The following is a 27,366-nucleotide window of genomic DNA, read 5'->3' on the forward strand; positions in this document are numbered from 1 at the left end:
TCAGAATTTTTAACTTTATTTTATTTTAGATTAGAAAAATACAAACAACTTTTCTCTATAACATTTTTTCATAAAAACTCAATTTTCGAAGTTATAGTCTCTTAAATGGTCAAAAAAACTTAAAAAATCCTAAAATAACACAAAAAATCGAATTTTTTTAAAGGAATAAAAATCAGTCAATTGATTTTGACATATTCTCACCCTAAAATACTTAAAAAACATACTTGAACACAAAAAACTCGTAATTTCTAGAAAAATCACTCTCTATATATATTTTTTGTGCACTTTTTTGATAAAAAATCAATATTCCGACTTCATTATCTCCGACGTTCTTGCATATGCGATTTTACTACCAGAGACTTTTTTTCTCGGCTTTGCATCAGCTACAACTTTGCTGTTGACAACTTTTTGCCCAACGCAAAACTTTTCGAGTTATTTTTTAAAAACTGTCAAAAAACTAAATTTTTTACATTCTCATCACATGAGAAGGTATTAGTTTTGGTCGAATTTTGACTTTTGCTAATTTTATGAAATCTTTACGTTTTGAGGTGCCCTGAGTCCGAAAAACATGGTCCGGCGAGTGCGTCTGTCTGTGTGTCTGTCTGTCTGTCTGTCTGTCTGTCCGTCTGTAGACGGTAATATGTTGTTCCCACGATAACTTTTGAAAAACTTATCGGATCGTTTTTAAATTCAACACACTTAAACTTGGTGTAAAAATGAAGGCTAAGTTCGTTAACCAGACATTTTCGTTAAAAACTACAAAAAATACGGTAGTTTCAAAATTTTGAAAAATCAATTTTTTCAAATTTTAGAATTTTTAACTTTATTTTATTTTAGATTAGAAAAATACAAACAACTTTTCTCTATAACATTTTTTCATAAAAACTCAATTTTCGAAGTTATAGTCTCTTAAATGGTCAAAAAAACTTAAAAAATCCTAAAATAACACAAAAAATCGAATTTTTTTAAAGGAATAAAAATCAGTCAATTGATTTTGACATATTCTCACCCTAAAATACTTGAAAAACATACTTGAACACAAAAAACTCGTAATTTCTAGAAAAATCACTCTCTATATATATTTTTTGTGCACTTTTTTGATAAAAAATCAATATTCCGACTTCATTATCTCCGACGTTCTTGCATATGCGATTTTACTACCAGAGACTTTTTTTCTCGGCTTTGCATCAGCTACAACTTTGCTGTTGACAACTTTTTGCCCAACGCAAAACTTTTCGAGTTATTTTTTAAAAACTGTCAAAAAACTAAATTTTTTACATTCTCATCACATGAGAAGGTATTAGTTTTGGTCGAATTTTGACTTTTGCTAATTTTATGAAATCTTTACGTTTTGAGGTGCCCTGAGTCCGAAAAACATGGTCCGGCGAGTGCGTCTGTCTGTGTGTCTGTCTGTCTGTCCGTCTGTAGACGGTAATATGTTGTTCCCACGATAACTTTTGAAAAACTTATCGGATCGTTTTTAAATTCAACACACTTAAACTTGGTGTAAAAATGAAGGCTAAGTTCGTTAACCAGACATTTTCGTTAAAAACTACAAAAAATACGGTAGTTTCAAAATTTTGAAAAATCAATTTTTTCAAATTTCAGAATTTTTAACTTTATTTTATTTTAGATTAGAAAAATACAAACAACTTTTCTCTATAACATTTTTTCATAAAAAATTTTTTTTTTTTTTTTTTTTTTTTAAGTTTTTGGGCCCGTCTAGCTTTACTGTGTTAAAAAAATTTCATTGATTTTCTAATTTCTTAAAACTTTTATAAAAATCTGTAGTTTACAATAGAAAAAAAGAACAGTTTTAACTGTTTTTTTTTAAATTGTCCGACATATTGGATCCGCCATTTTGAATTTCGAAAATCTAATATCAAATTCGTAATCAGCTACCCTGAAAACTCCTAAATAACGATTTTGAATCAAATCCACTTGACAAAATACATTTTTGTTTGTCTTTTTTACATAATGCAAATAAGAAAACATTTAAATCATTCGATTGGGTTCTGCTTATCCGTGTATAAAAACATCATTGACGTGCGTGGCGAAGAATAATTATGTATAATTTTGGTTTTACTTCGAATTGTGCAATAAAATTTTAGGAGAGTATATTCTTGACACTATAAGAAATCCGAAAATAAAAAAAATCGATTTTTTTGACATTTTGAACTGGAATGTCCCCTTAATTAAAATAATTTTTGCAATTTTTTAAACCCCATTATATTTTTTAAAATTTTTAGGCAAAATTTAAAACTTATATAGATGTCATCCCTCAAGTTTCAACTTTAATTTAAGACATCATAAATGTCAGAGCATGGTTTTGGATAAATGCGTTGAAATAGTTAATTTTGTACGGTTTTTGACTGAAAATGATGAGGCTGAAGTCCGCAACGTTTCAAGAAACGAAAAATTAAAAAAATAAAAACTTTTCAACGCAAAAACGTTTTAATTGATAAAAAAATCAGGGTGGCGAGCGACCTGGAAAACCGGGAATAGACAGGGAATTTGAAAAATCTAGAGAAGTTAGGGAAAAGCTGTAGGAAGTGTAAATATTCTTAGTTATACACTTAAAAATGTCAATAAAGTCCAATGCACAATAGGACACAAATATATCTGCTTAAAAAGTGTTAATTTTAAACTTTATTTCATACGAAAATAATAATTGCTTTTATGACTAATGGATATGTATGGGGCATTCTCCGTGAAATTTTCACTCAAAATTTTTTTACATTCTCATCACATTAGAAGGTATTAGTTTTGGTCAAAAATTGACTTTCGCTAATTTCATGAAATCTCGACGTTTTGGGGTCCCCTGAACCCAAAAAACATGGTCCGGCGATGGTGTCTGTCTGTTCGTCTGTCTGTCCGTCTGTAGACGGTAATATGTTGTTCCCACGATAACTCTTGAAAAACTTATCCGATCGTTTTTAAATTTAACACACTTAAAGTTGGTGCAAAAATGAAGGCTAAGTTCGTTAACCAGCTATTTTCGTCAGAAACAATTTTTTTTTTTTAAGTTTTTGGGTCAGTCAGCTTAGGGAGCGTTCACAAATGATGTTACGTTTTTTGGGGCATGGGGGTCTTTACTATATACTCTACTGTATTTTTGCATGTGAAATTGCATGAAATTCGTGACAGGGAAGGAGGGGTCTAAAATCCCGAAAAATTGCGTGACTTCATTTGTGAACGCTCCCTTAACTGTGTTTAAAAATTTGTTATTGATTTTGTGAAATGTTATAACTTTTATCAAAATCCGTTGTTATCAACAACTTGATAATAATAGTTTAAAAATATTTTAGCTGCTTCTGCAAATCATGTTTCTGCTAAGAGAGTTAGTATAATTAAAAATAACTTCACAATTTTAATCATCGAGACCAAAAATTAGAGTTGTGCAAAAAGCTTGAAGCTCGAAGCTTGATCGAGAATTTCATTTTTTGAGCTGAGCCGGGCCTAATCAGTTCGAGCTGAGCCGAGCTGTGTAAAAAGCTCGAATAGTTTCGAGTACTTGAATTCACTATAGTGCTCAATTTTAATCAAGTCCTCGAATTTACATGAGTACTCGAATTGTTCGAGTACTTGAAGTCCCTCAAGTACTCGAAAATGTCGAGTACTTGATACATCGAGCCGGCTTGGCTCGGCTCGAGAAAATTTCGGCTTGGCTCGGATCGACATTTCGAGCTTTTTTCACATTTCTACCAAAAATATACATTTTAATCCACTTAATCTCGCAATCATCAGCAAAGAAGAACATGTGATGAGAATGTAATCCTTAAAGTCGTAGTAACTTTAAGAAAAAAATGTTTTATTAAACATATAACAGGAAATAATAACAAGAACACAAATAATGCACAACAGTTGCAGACCATCGCGAGCGAAGCGAGCCATTTGCGCGCGAAGCGCGCAACATCACACGGAGCGCGAAGCGCGACGTTCGAAATAATCGCCGGAGCGCGAAGCGCGACGATCAATATTCGCGCGCCTCGAGGCGCGCTGAAACTTGCGAGCGCAGCGAGCCTCCGCGCGAAGCGCGGATGAGAATGTGTCCGCGCTTGCGCGGACAGATTTTTTTAGTTTTTTTGACCATTTAAGAGACTATAACTTCGAAAATTGAGTTTTCATGAAAAAATGTTGTAGAGAAAAGTTGTTTGTATTTTCCTAATCTAAAATAATATAAAGTTAAAAATTCTGAAATTTGAAAAAATTGAGTTTTCAAAATTTTGAAACTACCGTAGTTTTTGTAGTTTTCAACGAAAATGGCTCGTTAACGAACTTAACCTTCATTTTTACACCAACTTTAAGTGTGTTAAATTTAAAAACGATCAGATAAGATTTTTAAAAGTTATTGTGTCAACAACATTTTGGTCTACAGACGGACATACATACATACAGACACACAGACAGACACACAGACAGACGGACTTGCCGGACCATGTTTTTCGGGTTCAGGGGACCTCAAAACGTAAAGATTTCATAAAATTATCAAAAGTCAATTTTCGACCAAAACTAATACTTTCTCATGTGATGAGAATGTAATAAAAATTAGTTTTTTGGAAATAACTCGAAAAGTTTAGGGTTTAGCAAAAAGTTGTCAACAGCAAAGTTGTAGATGATGCAAAACCGAGAAAAAAAGTCTTTGGTAGCAAAATCGCATATGCAATAATGTTGGAGATAATGGAGTCGGAATATTGAATTTTTTTCAAAAAAGCGCACAAAAAATATAAATAGAGAGTGATTTTTCCGAAAATTACGACTTTTTTGTGTACAATTATGTTTTTCGAGTATTTTAGGGTGAGAATATGTCAAAATCAGTTAACTGACTTTTATTCCTTTCAAAAAATTCGATTTTCAGTGTTATTTTAAGATTTTTTTAGTTTTTTTGACCATTTAAGAGACTATAACTTCGAAAATTAAGTTTTCATAAAAAAATGTTGTAAAGAAAAGTTGTTTGTATTTTCCTAATCTAAAATAATATAAAGTTAAAAATTCTAAAATTTGAAAAAATAGAGTTTTCAAAATTTTGAAACTACCGTAGTTTTTGTAGTTTTCAACGAAAATGGCTCGTTAACGAACTTAACCTTCATTTTTACACCAACTTTAAGTGTGTTAAATTTAAAAACGATCAGATAAGATTTTTAAAAGTTATTGTGTCAACAACATTTTGGTCTACAGACGGACATACATACATACAGACACACAGACAGACACACAGACAGACGGACTTGCCGGACCATGTTTTCGGGTTCAGGGGACCTCAAAACGTAAAGATTTCATAAAATTATCAAAAGTCAATTTTCGACCAAAACTAATACTTTCTCATGTGATGAGAATGTAATAAAAATTAGTTTTTTGGAAATAACTCGAAAAGTTTAGGGTTTAGCAAAAAGTTGTCAACAGCAAAGTTGTAGATGATGCAAAACCGAGAAAAAAAGTCTTTGGTAGCAAAATCGCATATGCAATAATGTTGGAGATAATGGAGTCGGAATATTGAATTTTTTTCAAAAAAGCGCACAAAAAATATAAATAGAGAGTGATTTTTCCGAAAATTACGACTTTTTTGTGTACAATTATGTTTTTCGAGTATTTTAGGGTGAGAATATGTCAAAATCAGTTAACTGACTTTTATTCCTTTCAAAAAATTCGATTTTCAGTGTTATTTTAAGATTTTTTTAGTTTTTTTGACCATTTAAGAGACTATAACTTCGAAAATTAAGTTTTCATAAAAAAATGTTGTAAAGAAAAGTTGTTTGTATTTTCCTAATCTAAAATAATATAAAGTTAAAAATTCTAAAATTTGAAAAAATAGAGTTTTCAAAATTTTGAAACTACCGTAGTTTTTGTAGTTTTCAACGAAAATGGCTCGTTAACGAACTTAACCTTCATTTTTACACCAACTTTAAGTGTGTTAAATTTAAAAACGATCAGATAAGATTTTTAAAAGTTATTGTGTCAACAACATTTTGGTCTACAGACGGACATACAGACAGACAGACAGACAGACAGACAGACAGACAGACAGACAGACAGACGGACTCGCCGGACCATGTTTTTCGGGTTCAGGGGACCTCAAAACGTAAAGATTTCATAAAATTATCAAAAGTCAATTTTCGACCAAAACTAATACTTTCTCATGTGATGAGAATGTAATAAAAATTAGTTTTTTGGAAATAACTCGAAAAGTTTAGGGTTTAGCAAAAAGTTGTCAACAGCAAAGTTGTAGATGATGCAAAACCGAGAAAAAAAGTCTCTGGTAGCAAAATCGCATATGCAATAATGTCGGAGATAATGGAGTCGGAATATTGAATTTTTTTCAAAAAAGCGCACAAAAAATATAAATAGAGAGTGGTTTTTCCGAAAATTACGACTTTTTTGTGTACAATTATGTTTCTCGAGTATTTTTGGGTGAGAATATGTCAAAATCAGTTAACTGACTTTTATTCCTTTCAAAAAATTCGATTTTCAGTGTTATTTTAAGATTTTTTTAGTTTTTTTGACCATTTAAGAGACTATAACTTCGAAAATTGAGTTTTCATGAAAAAATGTTGTAGAGAAAAGTTGTTTGTATTTTCCTAATCTAAAATAATATAAAGTTAAAAATTCTGAAATTTAAAAAAATTGAGTTTTCAAAATTTTGAAACTACCGTAGTTTTTGTAGTTTTCAACGAAAATGGCTCGTTAACGAACTTAACCTTCATTTTTACACCAACTTTAAGTGTGTTAAATTTAAAAACGATCAGATAAGATTTTTAAAAGTTATTGTGTCAACAACATTTTGGTCTACAGACGGACATACATACATACAGACAGACAGACAGACAGACAGACAGACGGACTCGCCGGACCATGTTTTTCGGGTTCAGGGGACCTCAAAACGTAAAGATTTCATAAAATTATCAAAAGTCAATTTTCGACCAAAACTAATACTTTCTCATGTGATGAGAATGTAATAAAAATTAGTTTTTTGGAAATAACTCGAAAAGTTTAGGGTTTAGCAAAAAGTTGTCAACAGCAAAGTTGTAGATGATGCAAAACCGAGAAAAAAAGTCTCTGGTAGCAAAATCGCATATGCAATAATGTCGGAGATAATGGAGTCGGAATATTGAATTTTTTTCAAAAAAGCGCACAAAAAATATAAATAGAGAGTGGTTTTTCCGAAAATTACGACTTTTTTGTGTACAATTATGTTTTTCGAGTATTTTAGGGTGAGAATATGTCAAAATCAGTTAACTGACTTTTATTCCTTTCAAAAAATTCGATTTTCAGTGTTATTTTAAGATTTTTTTAGTTTTTTTGACCATTTAAGAGACTATAACTTCGAAAATTGAGTTTTCATGAAAAAATGTTGTAGAGAAAAGTTGTTTGTATTTTGCTAATCTAAAATAATATAAAGTTAAAAATTCTGAAATTTGAAAAAATTGAGTTTTCAAAATTTTGAAACTACCGTAGTTTTTGTAGGTTTCAACGAAAATGGCTCGTTAACGAACTTAACCTTCATTTTTACACCAACTTTAAGTGTGTTAAATTTAAAAACGATCAGATAAGATTTTTAAAAGTTATTGTGTCAACAACATTTTGGTCTACAGACGGACATACATACATACAGACAGACAGACAGACACACAGACAGACGGACTCGCCGGACCATGTTTTTCGGGTTCAGGGGACCTCAAAACGTAAAGATTTCATAAAATTATCAAAAGTCAATTTTCGACCAAAACTAATACTTTCTCATGTGATGAGAATGTAATAAAAATTAGTTTTTTGGAAATAACTCGAAAAGTTTAGGGTTTAGCAAAAAGTTGTCAACAGCAAAGTTGTAGATGATGCAAAACCGAGAAAAAAAGTCTCTGGTAGCAAAATCGCATATGCAATAATGTCGGAGATAATGGAGTCGGAATATTGAATTTTTTTCAAAAAAGCGCACAAAAAATATAAATAGAGAGTGGTTTTTCCGAAAATTACGACTTTTTTGTGTACAATTATGTTTTTCGAGTATTTTAGGGTGAGAATATGTCAAAATCAGTTAACTGACTTTTATTCCTTTCAAAAAATTCGATTTTCAGTGTTATTTTAAGATTTTTTTAGTTTTTTTGACCATTTAAGAGACTATAACTTCGAAAATTGAGTTTTCATGAAAAAATGTTGTAGAGAAAAGTTGTTTGTATTTTGCTAATCTAAAATAATATAAAGTTAAAAATTCTGAAATTTGAAAAAATTGAGTTTTCAAAATTTTGAAACTACCGTAGTTTTTGTAGTTTTTAACGAAAATGGCTCGTTAACGAACTTAACCTTCATTTTTACACCAACTTTAAGTGTGTTAAATTTAAAAACGATCAGATAAGATTTTTAAAAGTTATTGTGTCAACAACATTTTGGTCTACAGACGGACATACATACATACAGACAGACAGACAGACACACAGACAGACGGACTCGCCGGACCATGTTTTTCGGGTTCAGGGGACCTCAAAACGTAAAGATTTCATAAAATTATCAAAAGTCAATTTTCGACCAAAACTAATACTTTCTCATGTGATGAGAATGTAATAAAAATTAGTTTTTTGGAAATAACTCGAAAAGTTTAGGGTTTAGCAAAAAGTTGTCAACAGCAAAGTTGTAGATGATGCAAAACCGAGAAAAAAAGTCTCTGGTAGCAAAATCGCATATGCAATAATGTCGGAGATAATGGAGTCGGAATATTGAATTTTTTTCAAAAAAGCGCACAAAAAATATAAATAGTGAGTGGTTTTTCCGAAAATTACGACTTTTTTGTGTACAATTATGTTTTTCAAGTATTTTAGGGTGAGAATATGTCAAAATCAGTTAACTGACTTTTAGTCCTTTCAAAAAATTCGATTTTCAGTGTTATTTTAAGATTTTTTTACTTTTTTTGACCATTTAAGAGACTATAACTTCGAAAATTAAGTTTTCATGAAAAAATGTTGTAGAGAAAAGTTGTTTGTATTTTCCTAATCTAAAATAATATAAAGTTAAAAATTCTGAAATTTGAAAAAATTGAGTTTTCAAAATTTTGAAACTACCGTAGTTTTTGTAGTTTTCAACGAAAATGGCTCGTTAACGAACTTAACCTTCATTATTACACCAACTTTAAGTGTGTTAAATTTAAAAACGATCAGATAAGATTTTTAAAAGTTATTGTGTCAACAACATTTTGGTCTACAGACAGACAGACAGACAGACAGACAGACAGACAGACAGACAGACAGACAGACAGACAGACAGACAGACAGACAGACAGACAGACAGACAGACAGACAGACAGACAGACAGACAGACGGACACACAGACAGACGGACACACAGACAGACGGACTCGCCGGACCATGTTTTTCGGGTTCAGGGGACCTCAAAACGTAAAGATTTTATAAAACTAGCTCCTCCGACGGCCGCAAGCGGCCGTCTACGGTGCTAGTTTTTATATGTCCATTGTCCAAGTCCATTATTTCATTAATAATAATATTCAAATTTTTTCAGTTAATAATTTGCTTATTTATATTTGAAATGTTGACGTTTTTTTTGACCATGCAAAATAAGATTTAATATGAGTACTTTCTCTTAACAAAAATAAAATTTATATATTCGCGCTCTTTTTAAATAACATACGACTGCAGCGCCACCTTCACATGTACAAACAATTTTAAAAACACCCTTCTATTAAGATTTTACATCCTCATTGCCCATTCTTTACTTCGATACTTTTCGATACATTTGACCTTTCCACTCCATGTCTTTTTTAAGAAAGGATTATCAAAAGTCAATTTTCGACCAAAACTAATACTTTCTCATGTGATGAGAATGTAATAAAAATTAGTTTTTTGGAAATAACTCAAAAAGTTTAGGGTTTAGCAAAAAGTTTTCAACAGCAAAGTTGTAGATGATGCAAAACCGAGAAAAAAAGTCTCTGGTAGCAAAATCGCATATGCAATAATGTTGGAGATAATGGAGTCGGAATATTGAATTTTTTTCAAAAAAGCGCACAAAAAATATAAATAGAGAGTGATTTTTCCGAAAATTACGACTTTTTTGTGTACAATTATGTTTTTCGAGTATTTTAGGGTGAGAATATGTCAAAATCAGTTAACTGACTTTTATTCCTTTCAAAAAATTCGATTTTCAGTGTTATTTTAAGATTTTTTTAGTTTTTTTGACCATTTAAGAGACTATAACTTCGAAAATTGAGTTTTCATGAAAAAATGTTGTAGAGAAAAGTTGTTTGTATTTTCCTAATCTAAAATAATATAAAGTTAAAAATTCTAAAATTTGAAAAAATTGAGTTTTCAAAATTTTGAAAATACCGTAGTTTTTGTAGTTTTCAACGAAAATGGCTCGTTAACGAACTTAACCTTCATTTTTACACCAACTTTAAGTGTGTTAAATTTAAAAACGATCAGATAAGATTTTTAAAAGTTATTGTGTCAACAACATTTTGGTCTACAGACGGACATACATACATACAGACAGACAGACAGACAGACAGACAGACAGACGGACTCGCCGGACCATGTTTTTCGGGTTCAGGGGACCTCAAAACGTAAAGATTTCATAAAATTATCAAAAGTCAATTTTCGACCAAAACTAATACTTTCTCATGTGATGAGAATGTAATAAAAATTAGTTTTTTGGAAATAACTCGAAAAGTTTAGGGTTTAGCAAAAAGTTGTCAACAGCAAAGTTGTAGATGATGCAAAACCGAGAAAAAAAGTCTCTGGTAGCAAAATCGCATATGCAATAATGTCGGAGATAATGGAGTCGGAATATTGAATTTTTTTCAAAAAAGCGCACAAAAAATATAAATAGAGAGTGGTTTTTCCGAAAATTACGACTTTTTTGTGTACAATTATGTTTTTCGAGTATTTTAGGGTGAGAATATGTCAAAATCAGTTAACTGACTTTTATTCCTTTCAAAAAATTCGATTTTCAGTGTTATTTTAAGATTTTTTTAGTTTTTTTGACCATTTAAGAGACTATAACTTCGAAAATTGAGTTTTCATGAAAAAATGTTGTAAAGAAAAGTTGTTTGTATTTTGCTAATCTAAAATAATATAAAGTTAAAAATTCTGAAATTTGAAAAAATTGAGTTTTCAAAATTTTGAAACTACCGTAGTTTTTGTAGTTTTCAACGAAAATGGCTCGTTAACGAACTTAACCTTCATTTTTACACCAACTTTAAGTGTGTTAAATTTAAAAACGATCAGATAAGATTTTTAAAAGTTATTGTGTCAACAACATTTTGGTCTACAGACGGACATACATACATACAGACAGACAGACAGACAGACACACAGACAGACGGACTCGCCGGACCATGTTTTTCGGGTTCAGGGGACCTCAAAACGTAAAGATTTCATAAAATTATCAAAAGTCAATTTTCGACCAAAACTAATACTTTCTCATGTGATGAGAATGTAATAAAAATTAGTTTTTTGGAAATAACTCGAAAAGTTTAGGGTTTAGCAAAAAGTTGTCAACAGCAAAGTTGTAGATGATGCAAAACCGAGAAAAAAAGTCTCTGGTAGCAAAATCGCATATGCAATAATGTCGGAGATAATGGAGTCGGAATATTGAATTTTTTTCAAAAAAGCGCACAAAAAATATAAATAGAGAGTGGTTTTTCCGAAAATTACGACTTTTTTGTGTACAATTATGTTTTTCGAGTATTTTAGGGTGAGAATATGTCAAAATCAGTTAACTGACTTTTATTCCTTTCAAAAAATTCGATTTTCAGTGTTATTTTAAGATTTTTTTAGTTTTTTTGACCATTTAAGAGACTATAACTTCGAAAATTGAGTTTTCATGAAAAAATGTTGTAGAGAAAAGTTGTTTGTATTTTCCTAATCTAAAATAATATAAAGTTAAAAATTCTGAAATTTGAAAAAATTGAGTTTTCAAAATTTTGAAACTACCGTAGTTTTTGTAGTTTTTAACGAAAATGGCTCGTTAACGAACTTAACCTTCATTTTTACACCAACTTTAAGTGTGTTAAATTTAAAAACGATCAGATAAGATTTTTAAAAGTTATTGTGTCAACAACATTTTGGTCTACAGACGGACATACATACATACAGACAGACAGACAGACAGACAGACACACAGACAGACGGACTCGCCGGACCATGTTTTTCGGGTTCAGGGGACCTCAAAACGTAAAGATTTCATAAAATTATCAAAAGTCAATTTTCGACCAAAACTAATACTTTCTCATGTGATGAGAATGTAATAAAAATTAGTTTTTTGGAAATAACTCGAAAAGTTTAGGGTTTAGCAAAAAGTTGTCAACAGCAAAGTTGTAGATGATGCAAAACCGAGAAAAAAAGTCTCTGGTAGCAAAATCGCATATGCAATAATGTCGGAGATAATGGAGTCGGAATATTGAATTTTTTTCAAAAAAGCGCACAAAAAATATAAATAGAGAGTGGATTTTTCCGAAAATTACGACTTTTTTGTGTACAATTATGTTTTTCGAGTATTTTAGGGTGAGAATATGTCAAAATCAGTTAACTGACTTTTATTCCTTTCAAAAAATTCGATTTTCAGTGTTATTTTAAGATTTTTTTAGTTTTTTTGACCATTTAAGAGACTATAACTTCGAAAATTGAGTTTTCATGAAAAAATGTTGTAGAGAAAAGTTGTTTGTATTTTCCTAATCTAAAATAATATAAAGTTAAAAATTCTAAAATTTGAAAAAATTGAGTTTTCAAAATTTTGAAACTACCGTAGTTTTTGTATTTTTTTAACGAAAATGGCTCGTTAACGAACTTAACCTTCATTTTTACACCAACTTTAAGTGTGTTAAATTTAAAAACGATCAGATAAGATTTTTAAAAGTTATTGTGTCAACAACATTTTGGTCTACAGACGGACATACAGACAGACAGACAGACAGACACACAGACAGACGGACTCGCCGGACCATGTTTTTCGGGTTCAGGGGACCTCAAAACGTAAAGATTTCATAAAATTATCAAAAGTCAATTTTCGACCAAAACTAATACTTTCTCATGTAATGAGAATGTAATAAAAATTAGTTTTTTGGAAATAACTCGAAAAGTTTAGGGTTTAGCAAAAAGTTGTCAACAGCAAAGTTGTAGATGATGCAAAACCGAGAAAAAAAGTCTGTGGTAGCAAAATCGCATATGCAATAATGTCGGAGATAATGGAGTCGGAATATTGAATTTTTTTCAAAAAAGCGCACAAAAAATATAAATAGAGAGTGGTTTTTCCGAAAATTACGACTTTTTTGTGTACAATTATGTTTTTCGAGTATTTTAGGGTGAGAATATGTCAAAATCAGTTAACTGACTTTTATTCCTTTCAAAAAATTCGATTTTCAGTGTTATTTTAAGATTTTTTTAGTTTTTTTGACCATTTAAGAGACTATAACTTCGAAAATTGAGTTTTCATGAAAAAATTTTGTAGAGAAAAGTTGTTTGTATTTTCCTAATCTAAAATAATATAAAGTTAAAAATTCTGAAATTTGAAAAAATTGAGTTTTCAAAATTTTGAAACTACCGTAGTTTTTGTAGTTTTTAACGAAAATGGCTCGTTAACGAACTTAACCTTCATTTTTACACCAACTTTAAGTGTGTTAAATTTAAAAACGATCAGATAAGATTTTTAAAAGTTATTGTGTCAACAACATTTTGGTCTACAGACGGACATACATACATACAGACAGACAGACAGACAGACAGACAGACAGACACACAGACAGACGGACTCGCCGGACCATGTTTTTCGGGTTCAGGGGACCTCAAAACGTAAAGATTTCATAAAATTATCAAAAGTCAATTTTCGACCAAAACTAATACTTTCTCATGTGATGAGAATGTAATAAAAATTAGTTTTTTGGAAATAACTCGAAAAGTTTAGGGTTTAGCAAAAAGTTGTCAACAGCAAAGTTGTAGATGATGCAAAACCGAGAAAAAAAGTCTCTGGTAGCAAAATCGCATATGCAATAATGTTGGAGATAATGGAGTCGGAATATTGAATTTTTTTCAAAAAAGCGCACAAAAAATATAAATAGAGAGTGATTTTTCCGAAAATTACGACTTTTTTGTGTACAATTATGTTTTTCGAGTATTTTAGGGTGAGAATATGTCAAAATCAGTTAACTGACTTTTATTCCTTTCAAAAAATTCGATTTTCAGTGTTATTTTAAGATTTTTTTAGTTTTTTTGACCATTTAAGAGACTATAACTTCGAAAATTGAGTTTTCATGAAAAAATGTTGTAGAGAAAAGTTGTTTGTATTTTCCTAATCTAAAATAATATAAAGTTAAAAATTCTAAATTTGAAAAAATTGAGTTTTCAAAATTTTGAAACTACCGTAGTTTTTGTATTTTTTAACGAAAATGGCTCGTTAACGAACTTAACCTTCATTTTTACACCAACTTTAAGTGTGTTAAATTTAAAAACGATCAGATAAGATTTTTAAAAGTTATTGTGTCAACAACATTTTGGTCTACAGACGGACATACAGACAGACAGACAGACACACAGACAGACGGACTCGCCGGACCATGTTTTTCGGGTTCAGGGGACCTCAAAACGTAAAGATTTCATAAAATTATCAAAAGTCAATTTTCGACCAAAACTAATACTTTCTCATGTAATGAGAATGTAATAAAAATTAGTTTTTTGGAAATAACTCGAAAAGTTTAGGGTTTAGCAAAAAGTTGTCAACAGCAAAGTTGTAGATGATGCAAAACCGAGAAAAAAAGTCTGTGGTAGCAAAATCGCATATGCAATAATGTCGGAGATAATGGAGTCGGAATATTGAATTTTTTTCAAAAAAGCGCACAAAAAATATAAATAGAGAGTGGTTTTTCCGAAAATTACGACTTTTTTGTGTACAATTATGTTTTTCGAGTATTTTAGGGTGAGAATATGTCAAAATCAGTTAACTGACTTTTATTCCTTTCAAAAAATTCGATTTTCAGTGTTATTTTAAGATTTTTTTAGTTTTTTTGACCATTTAAGAGACTATAACTTCGAAAATTGAGTTTTCATGAAAAAATTTTGTAGAGAAAAGTTGTTTGTATTTTCCTAATCTAAAATAATATAAAGTTAAAAATTCTGAAATTTGAAAAAATTGAGTTTTCAAAATTTTGAAACTACCGTAGTTTTTGTAGTTTTTAACGAAAATGGCTCGTTAACGAACTTAACCTTCATTTTTACACCAACTTTAAGTGTGTTAAATTTAAAAACGATCAGATAAGATTTTTAAAAGTTATTGTGTCAACAACATTTTGGTCTACAGACGGACATACATACATACAGACAGACAGACAGACAGACACACAGACAGACGGACTCGCCGGACCATGTTTTTCGGGTTCAGGGGACCTCAAAACGTAAAGATTTCATAAAATTATCAAAAGTCAATTTTCGACCAAAACTAATACTTTCTCATGTGATGAGAATGTAATAAAAATTAGTTTTTTGGAAATAACTCGAAAAGTTTAGGGTTTAGCAAAAAGTTGTCAACAGCAAAGTTGTAGATGATGCAAAACCGAGAAAAAAAGTCTCTGGTAGCAAAATCGCATATGCAATAATGTTGGAGATAATGGAGTCGGAATATTGAATTTTTTTCAAAAAAGCGCACAAAAAATATAAATAGAGAGTGATTTTTCCGAAAATTACGACTTTTTTGTGTACAATTATGTTTTTCGAGTATTTTAGGGTGAGAATATGTCAAAATCAGTTAACTGACTTTTATTCCTTTAAAAAAATTCGATTTTCAGTGTTATTTTAAGATTTTTTTAGTTTTTTTGACCATTTAAGAGACTATAACTTCGAAAATTGAGTTTTCATGAAAAAATGTTGTAGAGAAAAGTTGTTTGTATTTTCCTAATCTAAAATAATATAAAGTTAAAAATTCTAAAATTTGAAAAAATTGAGTTTTCAAAATTTTGAAACTACCGTAGTTTTTGTATTTTTTTAACGAAAATGGCTCGTTAACGAACTTAACCTTCATTTTTACACCAACTTTAAGTGTGTTAAATTTAAAAACGATCAGATAAGATTTTTAAAAGTTATTGTGTCAACAACATTTTGGTCTACAGACGGACATACAGACAGACAGACAGACACACAGACAGACGGACTCGCCGGACCATGTTTTTCGGGTTCAGGGGACCTCAAAACGTAAAGATTTCATAAAATTATCAAAAGTCAATTTTCGACCAAAACTAATACTTTCTCATGTGATGAGAATGTAATAAAAATTAGTTTTTTGGAAATAACTGGAAAAGTTTAGGGTTTAGCAAAAAGTTGTCAACAGCAAAGTTGTAGATGATGCAAAACCGAGAAAAAAAGTCTCTGGTAGCAAAATCGCATATGCAATAATGTCGGAGATAATGGAGTCGGAATATTGAATTTTTTTCAAAAAAGCGCACAAAAAATATAAATAGAGAGTGGTTTTTCCGAAAATTACGACTTTTTTGTGTACAATTATGTTTTTCGAGTATTTTAGGGTGAGAATATGTCAAAATCAGTTAACTGACTTTTATTCCTTTCAAAAAATTCGATTTTCAGTGTTATTTTAAGATTTTTTTAGTTTTTTTGACCATTTAAGAGACTATAACTTCGAAAATTGAGTTTTCATGAAAAAATGTTGTAGAGAAAAGTTGTTTGTATTTTCCTAATCTAAAATAATATAAAGTTAAAAATTCTGAAATTTGAAAAAATTGAGTTTTCAAAATTTTGAAACTACCGTAGTTTTTGTAGTTTTTAACGAAAATGGCTCGTTAACGAACTTAACCTTCATTTTTACACCAACTGTAAGTGTGTTAAATTTAAAAACGATCAGATAAGATTTTTAAAAGTTATTGTGTCAACAACATTTTGGTCTACAGACGGACATACATACATACATACAGACAGACAGACAGACAGACAGACAGACAGACGGACTTGCCGGACCAATTTTTTCGGGTTCAGGGGACCTCAAAACGTAAAGATTTCATAAAATTATCAAAAGTCAATTTTCGACCAAAACTAATACTTTCTCATGTGATGAGAATGTAATAAAAATTAGTTTTTTGGAAATAACTCGAAAAGTTTAGGGTTTAGCAAAAAGTTGTCAACAGCAAAGTTGTAGATGATGCAAAACCGAGAAAAAAAGTCTCTGGTAGCAAAATCGCATATGCAATAATGTCGGAGATAATGGAGTCGGAATATTGAATTTTTTTCAAAAAAGCGCACAAAAAATATAAATAGTGAGTGGTTTTTCCGAAAATTACGACTTTTTTGTGTACAATTATGTTTTTCGAGTATTTTAGGGTGAGAATATGTCAAAATCAGTTAACTGACTTTTAGTCCTTTCAAAAAATTCGATTTTCAGTGTTATTTTAAGATTTTTTACTTTTTTTGACCATTTAAGAGACTATAACTTCGAAAATTGAGTTTTCATGAAAAAATGTTGTAGAGAAAAGTTGTTTGTATTTTCCTAATCTAAAATAATATAAAGTTAAAAATTCTGAAATTTGAAAAAATTGAGTTTTCAAAATTTTGAAACTACCGTAGTTTTTGTAGTTTTCAACGAAAATGGCTCGTTAACGAACTTAACCTTCATTTTTACACCAACTTTAAGTGTGTTAAATTTAAAAACGATCAGATAAGATTTTTAAAAGTTATTGTGTCAACAACATTTTGGTCTACAGACGGACATACAGACAGACAGACAGACAGACACACAGACAGACGGACTCGCCGGACCATGTTTTTCGGGTTCAGGGGACCTCAAAACGTAAAGATTTCATAAAATTATCAAAAGTCAATTTTCGACCAAAACTAATACTTTCTCATGTGATGAGAATGTAATAAAAATTAGTTTTTTGGAAATAACTCGAAAAGTTTAGGGTTTAGCAAAAAGTTGTCAACAGCAAAGTTGTAGATGATGCAAAACCGAGAAAAAAAGTCTCTGGTAGCAAAATCGCATATGCAATAATGTCGGAGATAATGGAGTCGGAATATTGAATTTTTTTCAAAAAAGCGCACAAAAAATATAAATAGAGAGTGGTTTTTCCGAAAATTACGACTTTTTTGTGTACAATTATGTTTTTCGAGTATTTTAGGGTGAGAATATGTCAAAATCAGTTAACTGACTTTTATTCCTTTCAAAAAATTCGATTTTCAGTGTTATTTTAAGATTTTTTTAGTTTTTTTTTGACCATTTAAGAGACTATAACTTCGAAAATTGAGTTTTCATGAAAAAATGTTGTAGAGAAAAGTTGTTTGTATTTTCCTAATCTAAAATAATATAAAGTTAAAAATTCTGAAATTTGAAAAAATTGAGTTTTCAAAATTTTGAAACTACCGTAGTTTTTGTAGTTTTTAACGAAAATGGCTCGTTAACGAACTTAACCTTCATTTTTACACCAACTTTAAGTGTGTTAAATTTAAAAACGATCAGATAAGATTTTTAAAAGTTATTGTGTCAACAACATTTTGGTCTAGAGACGGACATACATACATACAGACAGACAGACAGACAGACACACAGACAGACGGACTCGCCGGACCATGTTTTTCGGGTTCAGGGGACCTCAAAACGTAAAGATTTCATAAAATTATCAAAAGTCAATTTTCGACCAAAACTAATACTTTCTCATGTGATGAGAATGTAAAAATCTAAAGTCAGCAGAAAGATAAATATAATTCTAATAAATTTAAAGGATTTGTTTTAATTCCAATATATGTAAAGACAACCTTTCTTTACGAGGTTTAAGTCTCAAGTTTTGTGTATTCCTAAAGGAATATTAAAGTACTCAGTGAAAATATCAATCTAGTGACCCTAGATTTGGTATTTCCTCAATTTTCTGGAATAACCGTTTCGAGATAGACAGAGAGATAAAAACATTCGTCATTGGATTCACATTTCAAGGAAAGAATTTATAAGTAGTGAGTAAAGCATTTTGTATAAAATTACATATACTCTTTACCTCATCCACACACATACACATACTATTCTTTCATACACAAGTATAGAATTACTCTTTACTCACACCAATTTAGAGTTACTTGTATTAGGGATTTCTTTGGGTAAAATATATCTTATTTGTTTAATCTTATTTTTGCTTATGATTTAATTATTCCTAAAACTATCCTATCTTCTCTAAATTCAAGGAGTAGGGTTCTCAACCTCTTAGTTGAATCAATAACTAAGTAGAGGGGGAATCCACTACCTTTACAATTTCTTTGTCCGAAGGACACGTTAAGTTAAAGTTTATTTAAAAATTAATAATTTAAAATTAAATAAATTTCTAAAATCCTACTTTAACAGTTCATAAAAACATAAAGATATTTTATGATTTAATCAATTTGAGCAGCAGCTTATACAAATAATTGCTATTGACAAATGAAGGGCTGGCTGCAATAAGGGGACGAACGCGTGGTTGAAAGGAATAATACTAGTCAAGTAGCAGTGAGCGGCTTAATGCTTGTCACTGTTACCCGACTTGTATTTTTAAAATATTGTAGCTTCTTCAACAACACATATTTCTGCGAAAATATTTAGTAGTTAAAATAATTTCTCATTTTCGATCAGCAAGAACAAAAATTTGCATTTAAGTTCACTTAATCTCGCAATTATCAGCAAGCAAAAGTATGTGATGAGAATGTAATCCCTAAAGTCGTAGTAACTTTAAGAAAAAATAATTTCTTGAAACATATAATAGAAAAAAGGAAAAGAACGCAAATAATGCACAACGGTCGTGGATGACTGCGAGCTACAGGTTTGCCAGATTGGGCTACTAAGCGCGATTTGGGCTATCTTTTGGGATAATTTCGCGGCGTAAATTTCATTTTTGCTACAGGTAGCGATTTGGGCTACATTTCCTATATCAAATTGCGCTTTTTGCGATTTTTGAACTTTTAGAAAATTTTGTTTTAAAATACACAAAAATCGAATCTCAAATCAAAAATATAATGAGAACTGTCAATTAGCGCCTAGTAGTGGACATAACGGATACTATTCTTGTACCCTGTTTGCGCTGTCGGTATCTGATGCTTTACGTTGATACATATATGTACGGTTAGACCGTTGTGTTTGCTGATATGTGGACGTAAACTATGTTTGCTTGATTTTATGTTTAAAAGTGTTCCGAGCGGCAAGTTTGATCAAACATAAATGTGGAAATGGGTAAATAGGGAAAGTATTTAAAACAATATAATCCGAAGTGGGAAAAAGAATCAGTCCTCAAAAGTAAGTATATTGATAAATTTGTTTCTTAACCTATAAATACCTACAAATAGTTCAGAATATGTTAATTTTGTTCAAACTAATAATATTTTGTATTTAACAGCCTAATGTTTTTAGAATTTGACACAATATTTAATGAAATTATTTTTAATAATTTAAACGAAAGCGAAATAATATACCTTTTAATTTATAGATGAAATTTTTCTTGAAATTCGCGTCAGCGCTAAACATGAAAATGTATGTTACTATTAATTAATATTTGCAGATTGGATTGCTCCTACAAGTGAAATCGATGTTGCAAATGGAAAACCCGAAGCTTACTGCAAACTTTGCTGTACTCATATTCGAGCCCACCACAGTGACTTAATTGTTCATTCAAATCGTGTAAAACACCAGGATAAAGAAAAAGCGCTAAACAAGAAGGAACAGGCAAATTTACACGATTATGGTAATTTATGAGTACATAATAAAATCAAAAAGATTTAATTAAAAATAATCAATGTTATAATTTATAAATTACTATATGGATTATTTTATTTGATAACCGAAATTTTATGCTAATTTTATTATATTTCAGGTGTCATTGTGACTGACCAAATGAAAATCGCGGAACTAAAACTAGCAGTATTTGTGGCATTGCATTGTCCAGTGAAAACAATTGACCACTTGGGAGAACTTTTAAAAGTAATAGGAAAAGACTCATTTCTAAAAAATCTTATACTCCACCGAACAAAATGTTCCAAGCTGATATCAAATGTTGTTGCTCCTGTTCAGTTAGCAGATCTCATAAAAGATGTAGGGAATTCCCCGTATGCTCTCATCATTGATGAATCCACGGATGTTTCTACAACGAAATTCATGGGACTTTGTATCCGCTATTTCAGCCAAACAACTCAGAAAATGATAACAGACTTCCTGGGCATAGTCAAAGTTGTTAAATGTACTGGCGAGCAATTAGCGACTGATCTCGTAAAGTATCTCGAATCAATTCGTCTTTCCATAAGTCAACTTCATGCTATTGGTACTGATGGTGCGGCCAATATGTGCGGAAACAATAACTTGATGTATTCTCACCTTAAGAAGCTTTTACCAAATTTACAACTTGTTAAATGCATTTGCCACAGTATCGACAAGTGTGCAGAATATGCATTTAAAGCTCTTCCTGAACATCTCACTTACATCCTGAACGAAAGCAACAATTGGTTTTGTCATAGCGCTAAAAGGCAAGAAGAATACGCAGAGATTTTTAAGGTAAGCTTCTTGCATTTTTTTTATTTGTATTCGATTGTTATTTTTATTTAAATGGAAAATTTATATTTTTGATTTTCAGGCTGGACATGAAGGAAGGGCTCCTCAGAAACTTCAGTCTTTGTCAAAAACACGTTGGTTAGTTTGGCTTCCAGTTTCATCTATAATTGTAGGCCAGTGGTACGATCTTCGTGAATATTTTTCAAGGGGAGCACAAACGAATACAACAGATCTAAGATTAACCAATTTGTCGAACCTGTACAACGATGATTCAAACTTACTCTACTTGACTTTTTTAAAAAGTACACTCAAGGATGTAGATAGAATGAATTTAGCGTTTGAACACACTAATGCCGACATAACAAAGCTTTATGGTGATCTCCGCAATTTAGTCTATTCCATTTCCAGGCGTGTTGTTAAGGAGAGAGCGATTGCAGAAACCTACAACCCTGGTACTCTCAGATTAGACGAAGTTGAAATGTTGCAGTCTGCATTGAAATCTTCCGACAATTTAATACCTATTGATCAAGTTCAATTCGGAGAAAACTTTTCTCAGCTCTCGAGGACACTGCAAATTTCCCAAAGAACGATGAATGCTGTGCGTTCAAATTGTGGCAATTATTTGCTAATTTTATGCCGTCAACTCCTTGATCGAATGCCTCTCAATATTAAAGTCATAGACAAGATAAAAAACTTTTCTCCAAAATTAGTTTTATCCAGACTAGGTCGACCAACATTTAACCAACTTCCTTTGGACTTGGGTGAGCTTTTCAACTTACTAACTAACTTAAATTATATATTTATATATTGGTTTATTTTTAATAGCAATATATATAGAGACATGGATTCTATTCTTTATTAAATTATAATTTTCTTATAAAAAAAAGCTTTATAGAAAAAAATTGTTCCTCAACTGCACAAAAATTATTTTTTTGAATATTATAATATAATATTAAGAGTTAAATGTGTATTAATAATTAAAAATTTTTTCAGACCCATCTGCAGATCGAGATTTGCTGGAACGACAGTGGCAGGCTTTAGGTGTTTTGACTTCCCCTGACTTGTGCATGCATTCGCCCATGAATCAAGATGTCAATACTATTGACATCGAACATTTTTGGGCCTGTGTTTTAAATACTTCTAATGCTATTGGGGAGTATCCATTTAAAGAGCTTGCTTCGTTCGCTTTGCGGGCTATCACTTTGCCAGTCAGCAACGCTGTCGTGGAGCGTTTATTCAGCTTTATGAATAACATCAAAGACAAAAAAAGGAACAAATTGCAGTTGTCGATGCTGGATTCTTTGTTACGCTTGTGCGTCCATCTAAAAACATTTAATAAATGCTGCACTGATTTTGAAGTGTCAAGGGACATGTTAAATCGGTTCACCAGCAACATTTACGAAAATTTTAGTTCAGATGAACTCGAAAATGATGTTGAGAATCAGGATGTGAATGTTGTTCAGGACATGGAGACAGATTTACCAGAAGACGAATATAGAGATTTGATGGATCTATTTCAAAATAACTTTGAACAATGTAAATCTGTTGCTACGTTTTTCTAATTTTTCGAAGTTTCAATTTAAAAATTTTATATTGAATATTTAAAATATATTATTATTTAAAATGTTTTAAAAAAATATATTAAAGTTATTTAATATATAACATTAAAGATTTAATAGAAAATAAAAGTGTCAGTATTAAATTAGCGATATGTGTACTTTTTTAAATATATATGAAAACTCCCGCGCTTTTTGGGCTACTTCAGCGCCGTCTGTGCGCGGTTCGTAGTCCGAAATATCTGGCAACCCTGGCGAGCTATTTGCGCGCGAAGCGCGCAACAATCCTCGGAGCGCGAAGCGCGACGACCAAAATTCGCGCGCCCTGAGGCGCGCTGAACCTAGCGAGCCTCCCGCGCGAAGCGCGGATGAGAATGTGTCCGCCTGAAGGGCGGGCAGATTTTTTAGTAAAAATTTCTCTTATTTAACTTGGACTGGTTAAATTTTTGTCAGAAATTGGTCCGTAATTTTTCATTTTTTGTCCGTAAAGACCGTATTTTTAAAAACTTTCACTGGTTCGAGCTCTGTCCTTAGAAATTCAATTTTCAAATATTTTTAAACAATTTTCGACTATAATAAAATTATTTTTTATAAATCCAACATGGCCGACTAATTTTTAAAAACTCATTAGATTAGCTTAAAATTTGTTTTTCGGGGGTTTTAGGGGTCGCTGGTCACAAATCTGGAGTCCAATTTTCAAAATTCGAAATTGCGGATCCAATATGGCGGACAATTTCTAAAAAATCATTAGATTCGCTTGAAACTTGTTACTCGAGAGTTTTTGGGGTCGCTGATTATGATTATAATGTTTACCTCCACGTTGTGAAAGTTTGAAAAAATTAAAAATATTTTAAGTATTTTAATGGCTAAAGAACGTGATTATCGAATTTCAACTGAAAATTCGTCTGACATATTGGATCCGCCATTTTGAATTTTTAAAATTGGACTTCAGATTCGTGATCAGCGACCCCAAAAACCCCCAAGTAACAAGTTTTAAGCAAATTTAATAAGTTTTTAAAAAAATTGTCCGCCATAGAGACATTCTCTGAAAAAAGCCACTTAAAAAAAGTGCTTAGCTTTTTTTGTATTTTAAAAACTAAGAGAAAAAACATGATTTTAGGTCCGTGCAATGCGGGGTTGCCATACTGTCAGGGGTCAAACTATTAACCAAAATAATTTTCGAACTGCTATAACTTTAAAACGAATAAATAGATTTGAAAACGCCTACAGAGATTTTTCTGCAGAATTACCTAAACTTTAAAACTATGAATCATAAAAATTTTTTAAATTTATATTTTATAGAAAAAATTAAAAATAAATTTTTGTTCAATTTTTAACCCTTATGCCCCCTTTGATTTTTTTCAAAATTACCTAAAAATATTCCTTTTTTTATTACCTTTTTATCCCACCAAAAAAAATTATGGGACAATAATATTTGTATGAGTTACAAATTAAAAACTAGCTCAGCGCACGCTCTCAATTCGAGAAAATGCTCTCGCGTATAGAATTCGAGTATCCAAAGATGCCACTAGGTGGCATTGATGAATGCTTTCTTACAATCAAGTTTATTTACGCATATTATAAGTATCGCGACTTTTTGTACCTGTAACTATTTGTGTGCGATTAGATAAATTGAAAGACATATACCTGTTATAAGGAAATTAAATTATAAAAAACAAAGAATTAGGTAATTAGAACTTACACGACATTTTCACTTTGAGTATGAACAATATAGTCAAATCCATTGTGGTGTTTTCCACTAAAAGCACGCGTAAAAACTTGATCGGGTGGATCGCCGGCGTTCATGTCCAAGTTGAATATTTGAAAACAAAACGATATTACTATTGTCGAAGCACGAGAGAAAATGGTGACGTTGCTACACGGAGAGACAAAACGGGGATTTTCTACTATGTAGCACGTAGTGGTCTGTGGCTTTAGCACAAGGGACTGCGCTGCCTTACGGCGTAAGCACGAACTCGTAGATTGCAGCAAGAGCTCTTAGGGTGCGATTCCATGTGAGCAGAATACGTCGACCGAAAGCAGAAAATCACGAGAGTGAAAATAAGAACAATTTCTTCCTATCTCTTTTGCACTCATGATTTTCTGCTTTCGGTCGACGTATTCTGCAAAACCAATCGTCTAAATTCAGTGCTTTTCGTAAAGTATTCAAGTTTTCAGAACTTTCTAAACGAAAGGCTTCTCTCTCTCTCTCTCTCTCTCTCTCTCTCTCTCTCTCTCTCTCTCTCTCTCTCTTTTTCCAGTGTGCGAAACGGCGAAAGTGTTAAAAAAATTTTAATTACTCGATGGCTAATATAAACGGTTTTATTGAAGCGGGACTTCTCACAAATAGTGAACATATTTATGAGAATCATTTATATGTTGAAAATCGCATTGTTAATGATACAAAGTAAGTAATTCTTTAACTTTTAATATTTTTAACCTAAAAAGCACATGCTGATACTTTTGGCGGCATTACTTTCTCAATTGTTGGAATTTATTGAAAATTATTGTATATTAAATTGGCACATTGACGCTTCTTTGGGTAAAAAAAATGAGTAATAAATTGTTTAAAAAGATGCCGTTGTAGAATTTACAGAGAAGAAAAATTTGTTGTTTAGCAATAATTATTTTATATTTTTTGCCCTTTTAAAAAAATAGCTTTCTTTCATTATTTAAAGATTCTCTGTAATTTTTTTTGTTAAATTTTTTTTAAATAACAGTTTAATTTCTAGTATAGATAAAATAGTCTTTTAATACTTATTTAAAAAGTGATAAAATAAGCTTTACAATGAAAATTTACAAATTAAAATCTGATGATTACTTTGAAAATTATATCAATTAAAAAAATTGATAATTTGATTTTTATTATAAGCAATTGAACAATGAAAAAAAGGTTTTAAATTTTCTTCCCCTCCGTCACACATCTTCGAAATAATTACACCATTACACACGTATAGAGGGAATCCCTCATCACATTGTAAAATAAGCAGGACTACCACATAAGGCTGTGTCTACAATAGAAAAAAAATATGGTGTAATTTGTAGTGTAATGTGTATTGTTTTTGGCATTGATAACTGTCAGGGGCAATTACACTAAACATTACACAATTTTCTACACATTATTCAGGGTATCCAGCTACCTTGAAAACCTTGAAAAGTACTTGAGTTTTTTTGCTCCTTTAAAACCTTGAAAAATTGAAATTTTTAAAAGAGAGATTTATTTCCTAGATGTTTTAAGTTGAATTCTCGTCAATATTTTAATTATCTTTATAAATATAAAAATTCTTCGCCGAAATTCAATTATATTCAGGTACTTTAACACAATTCATTGCAAAATACAATTATTTTCATAAATAACAATATTCATCACAAGAATTCAATTATTTTAAAAATTAATTAAATGCATCTCAGAAATTCAATTATATTTTCAAAAAATCAAAAAGAAAATTGTGGTCAACATTTTAATTATCTTTATAAATAAATAACAATAATCTTCGACAAAGTTAAATTATTTTGTAGAATTTTAATAAAATTCATTGCAAAATTCAATTATTTTAATATAAATAATAGTATTCATCACAAGAAGTCAAAATTTTTTAATAAAAATCATGGCAAAAAATTCTTGCTTCAATGGTTATCAATATTCAAATTATTTAAATCAGTCTGTTTATTAACAGAGTTTTCGGACTTGAGAATGTGAAACATCTCTCTAAATTTCCTTCGTCTGTAATTTCGTTCGTAACATATGCTGTTTGTTGCTTTGAAATTAAATAGATGGTCATTCTCATGTACATGAGTGACCAAAGCTGTTTTTCTACTATCGTTTCTACAATCCCTCTTATGTTTACTTAATCTGTCTTTAATATATCTACCAGTCTCACCAATGTAGCAAGCTCCACATTGGCAAGGTACACAATAAACCAAATGCGATTTTAAATCAAAAGAAGTAGGGTCTTTATTTTTTGAAAAAATTTTAAACGGATCCTTATCAAAAGAGAAAACGACACCAACATTGTACTCATTAAATAAATTTTTAAAAAAATATTGCAGCTCATTTACGTAAGGCAAAACGACTAAATTAGTGGAAGAAAAAGGTTCTTTGATATTATTATTATTTACATTGTTATTTAATAAAAATTGGTAACGTAAATCAATATATTTATTTAAAAAGTTTACAGGGTAATTATTTTCAATTAGGATATCGTGAACAAATTTCAAATTTTTATTAAAAAATTTTCCTTCAGACAATTTAATGGCTCTGTCTACCAAGCCATAAACAATGGAAATTTTATCTTTAACAGAAACATTAGAATTATAGTTTAAATATCTACCAG

At 30.7% G+C, this 27,366-nt stretch overlaps 1 protein-coding gene across 1 annotated transcript; it reads right to left on the reverse strand.

Annotated features, from left to right (window-relative positions):
* Positions 1–22,512: 22,512 nt before the first annotated feature.
* On the reverse strand, positions 22,513–24,838 carry LOC122506276. The gene is made up of 2 exons (XM_043618370.1): positions 24,735–24,838; positions 22,513–22,798 (listed from the first exon to the last, which is right to left on the reverse strand). The coding sequence occupies exons 1-2, from the start codon at positions 24,836–24,838 to the stop codon at positions 22,561–22,563; spliced, it is 342 nt and encodes a 113-aa protein (XP_043474305.1). The 3' UTR covers positions 22,513–22,560.
* Between the last annotated feature and the right edge of the window lie 2,528 nt (positions 24,839–27,366).

The sequence above is a fragment of the Leptopilina heterotoma genome, unplaced genomic scaffold, assembly GCF_015476425.1.
Source record: "Leptopilina heterotoma isolate Lh14 unplaced genomic scaffold, ASM1547642v1 Lhet_402, whole genome shotgun sequence".
NCBI classification, from domain to species: domain Eukaryota; kingdom Metazoa; phylum Arthropoda; class Insecta; order Hymenoptera; family Figitidae; genus Leptopilina; species Leptopilina heterotoma.

Bases quoted from the DNA above. Each gene is read 5' to 3' on its own strand.
- LOC122506276 (XM_043618370.1), bottom strand. From the start codon at position 24,838: ATGAACGCCGGCGATCCACCCGATCAAGTTTTTACGCGTGCTTTTAGT. The intron at 22,799-24,734 runs GTAAGTTCTAAT...AAATGTTTTTAG, and splicing joins ACTCAAAGTGAAAATGTCGT to ATGGACGCACAAGCGTAACA.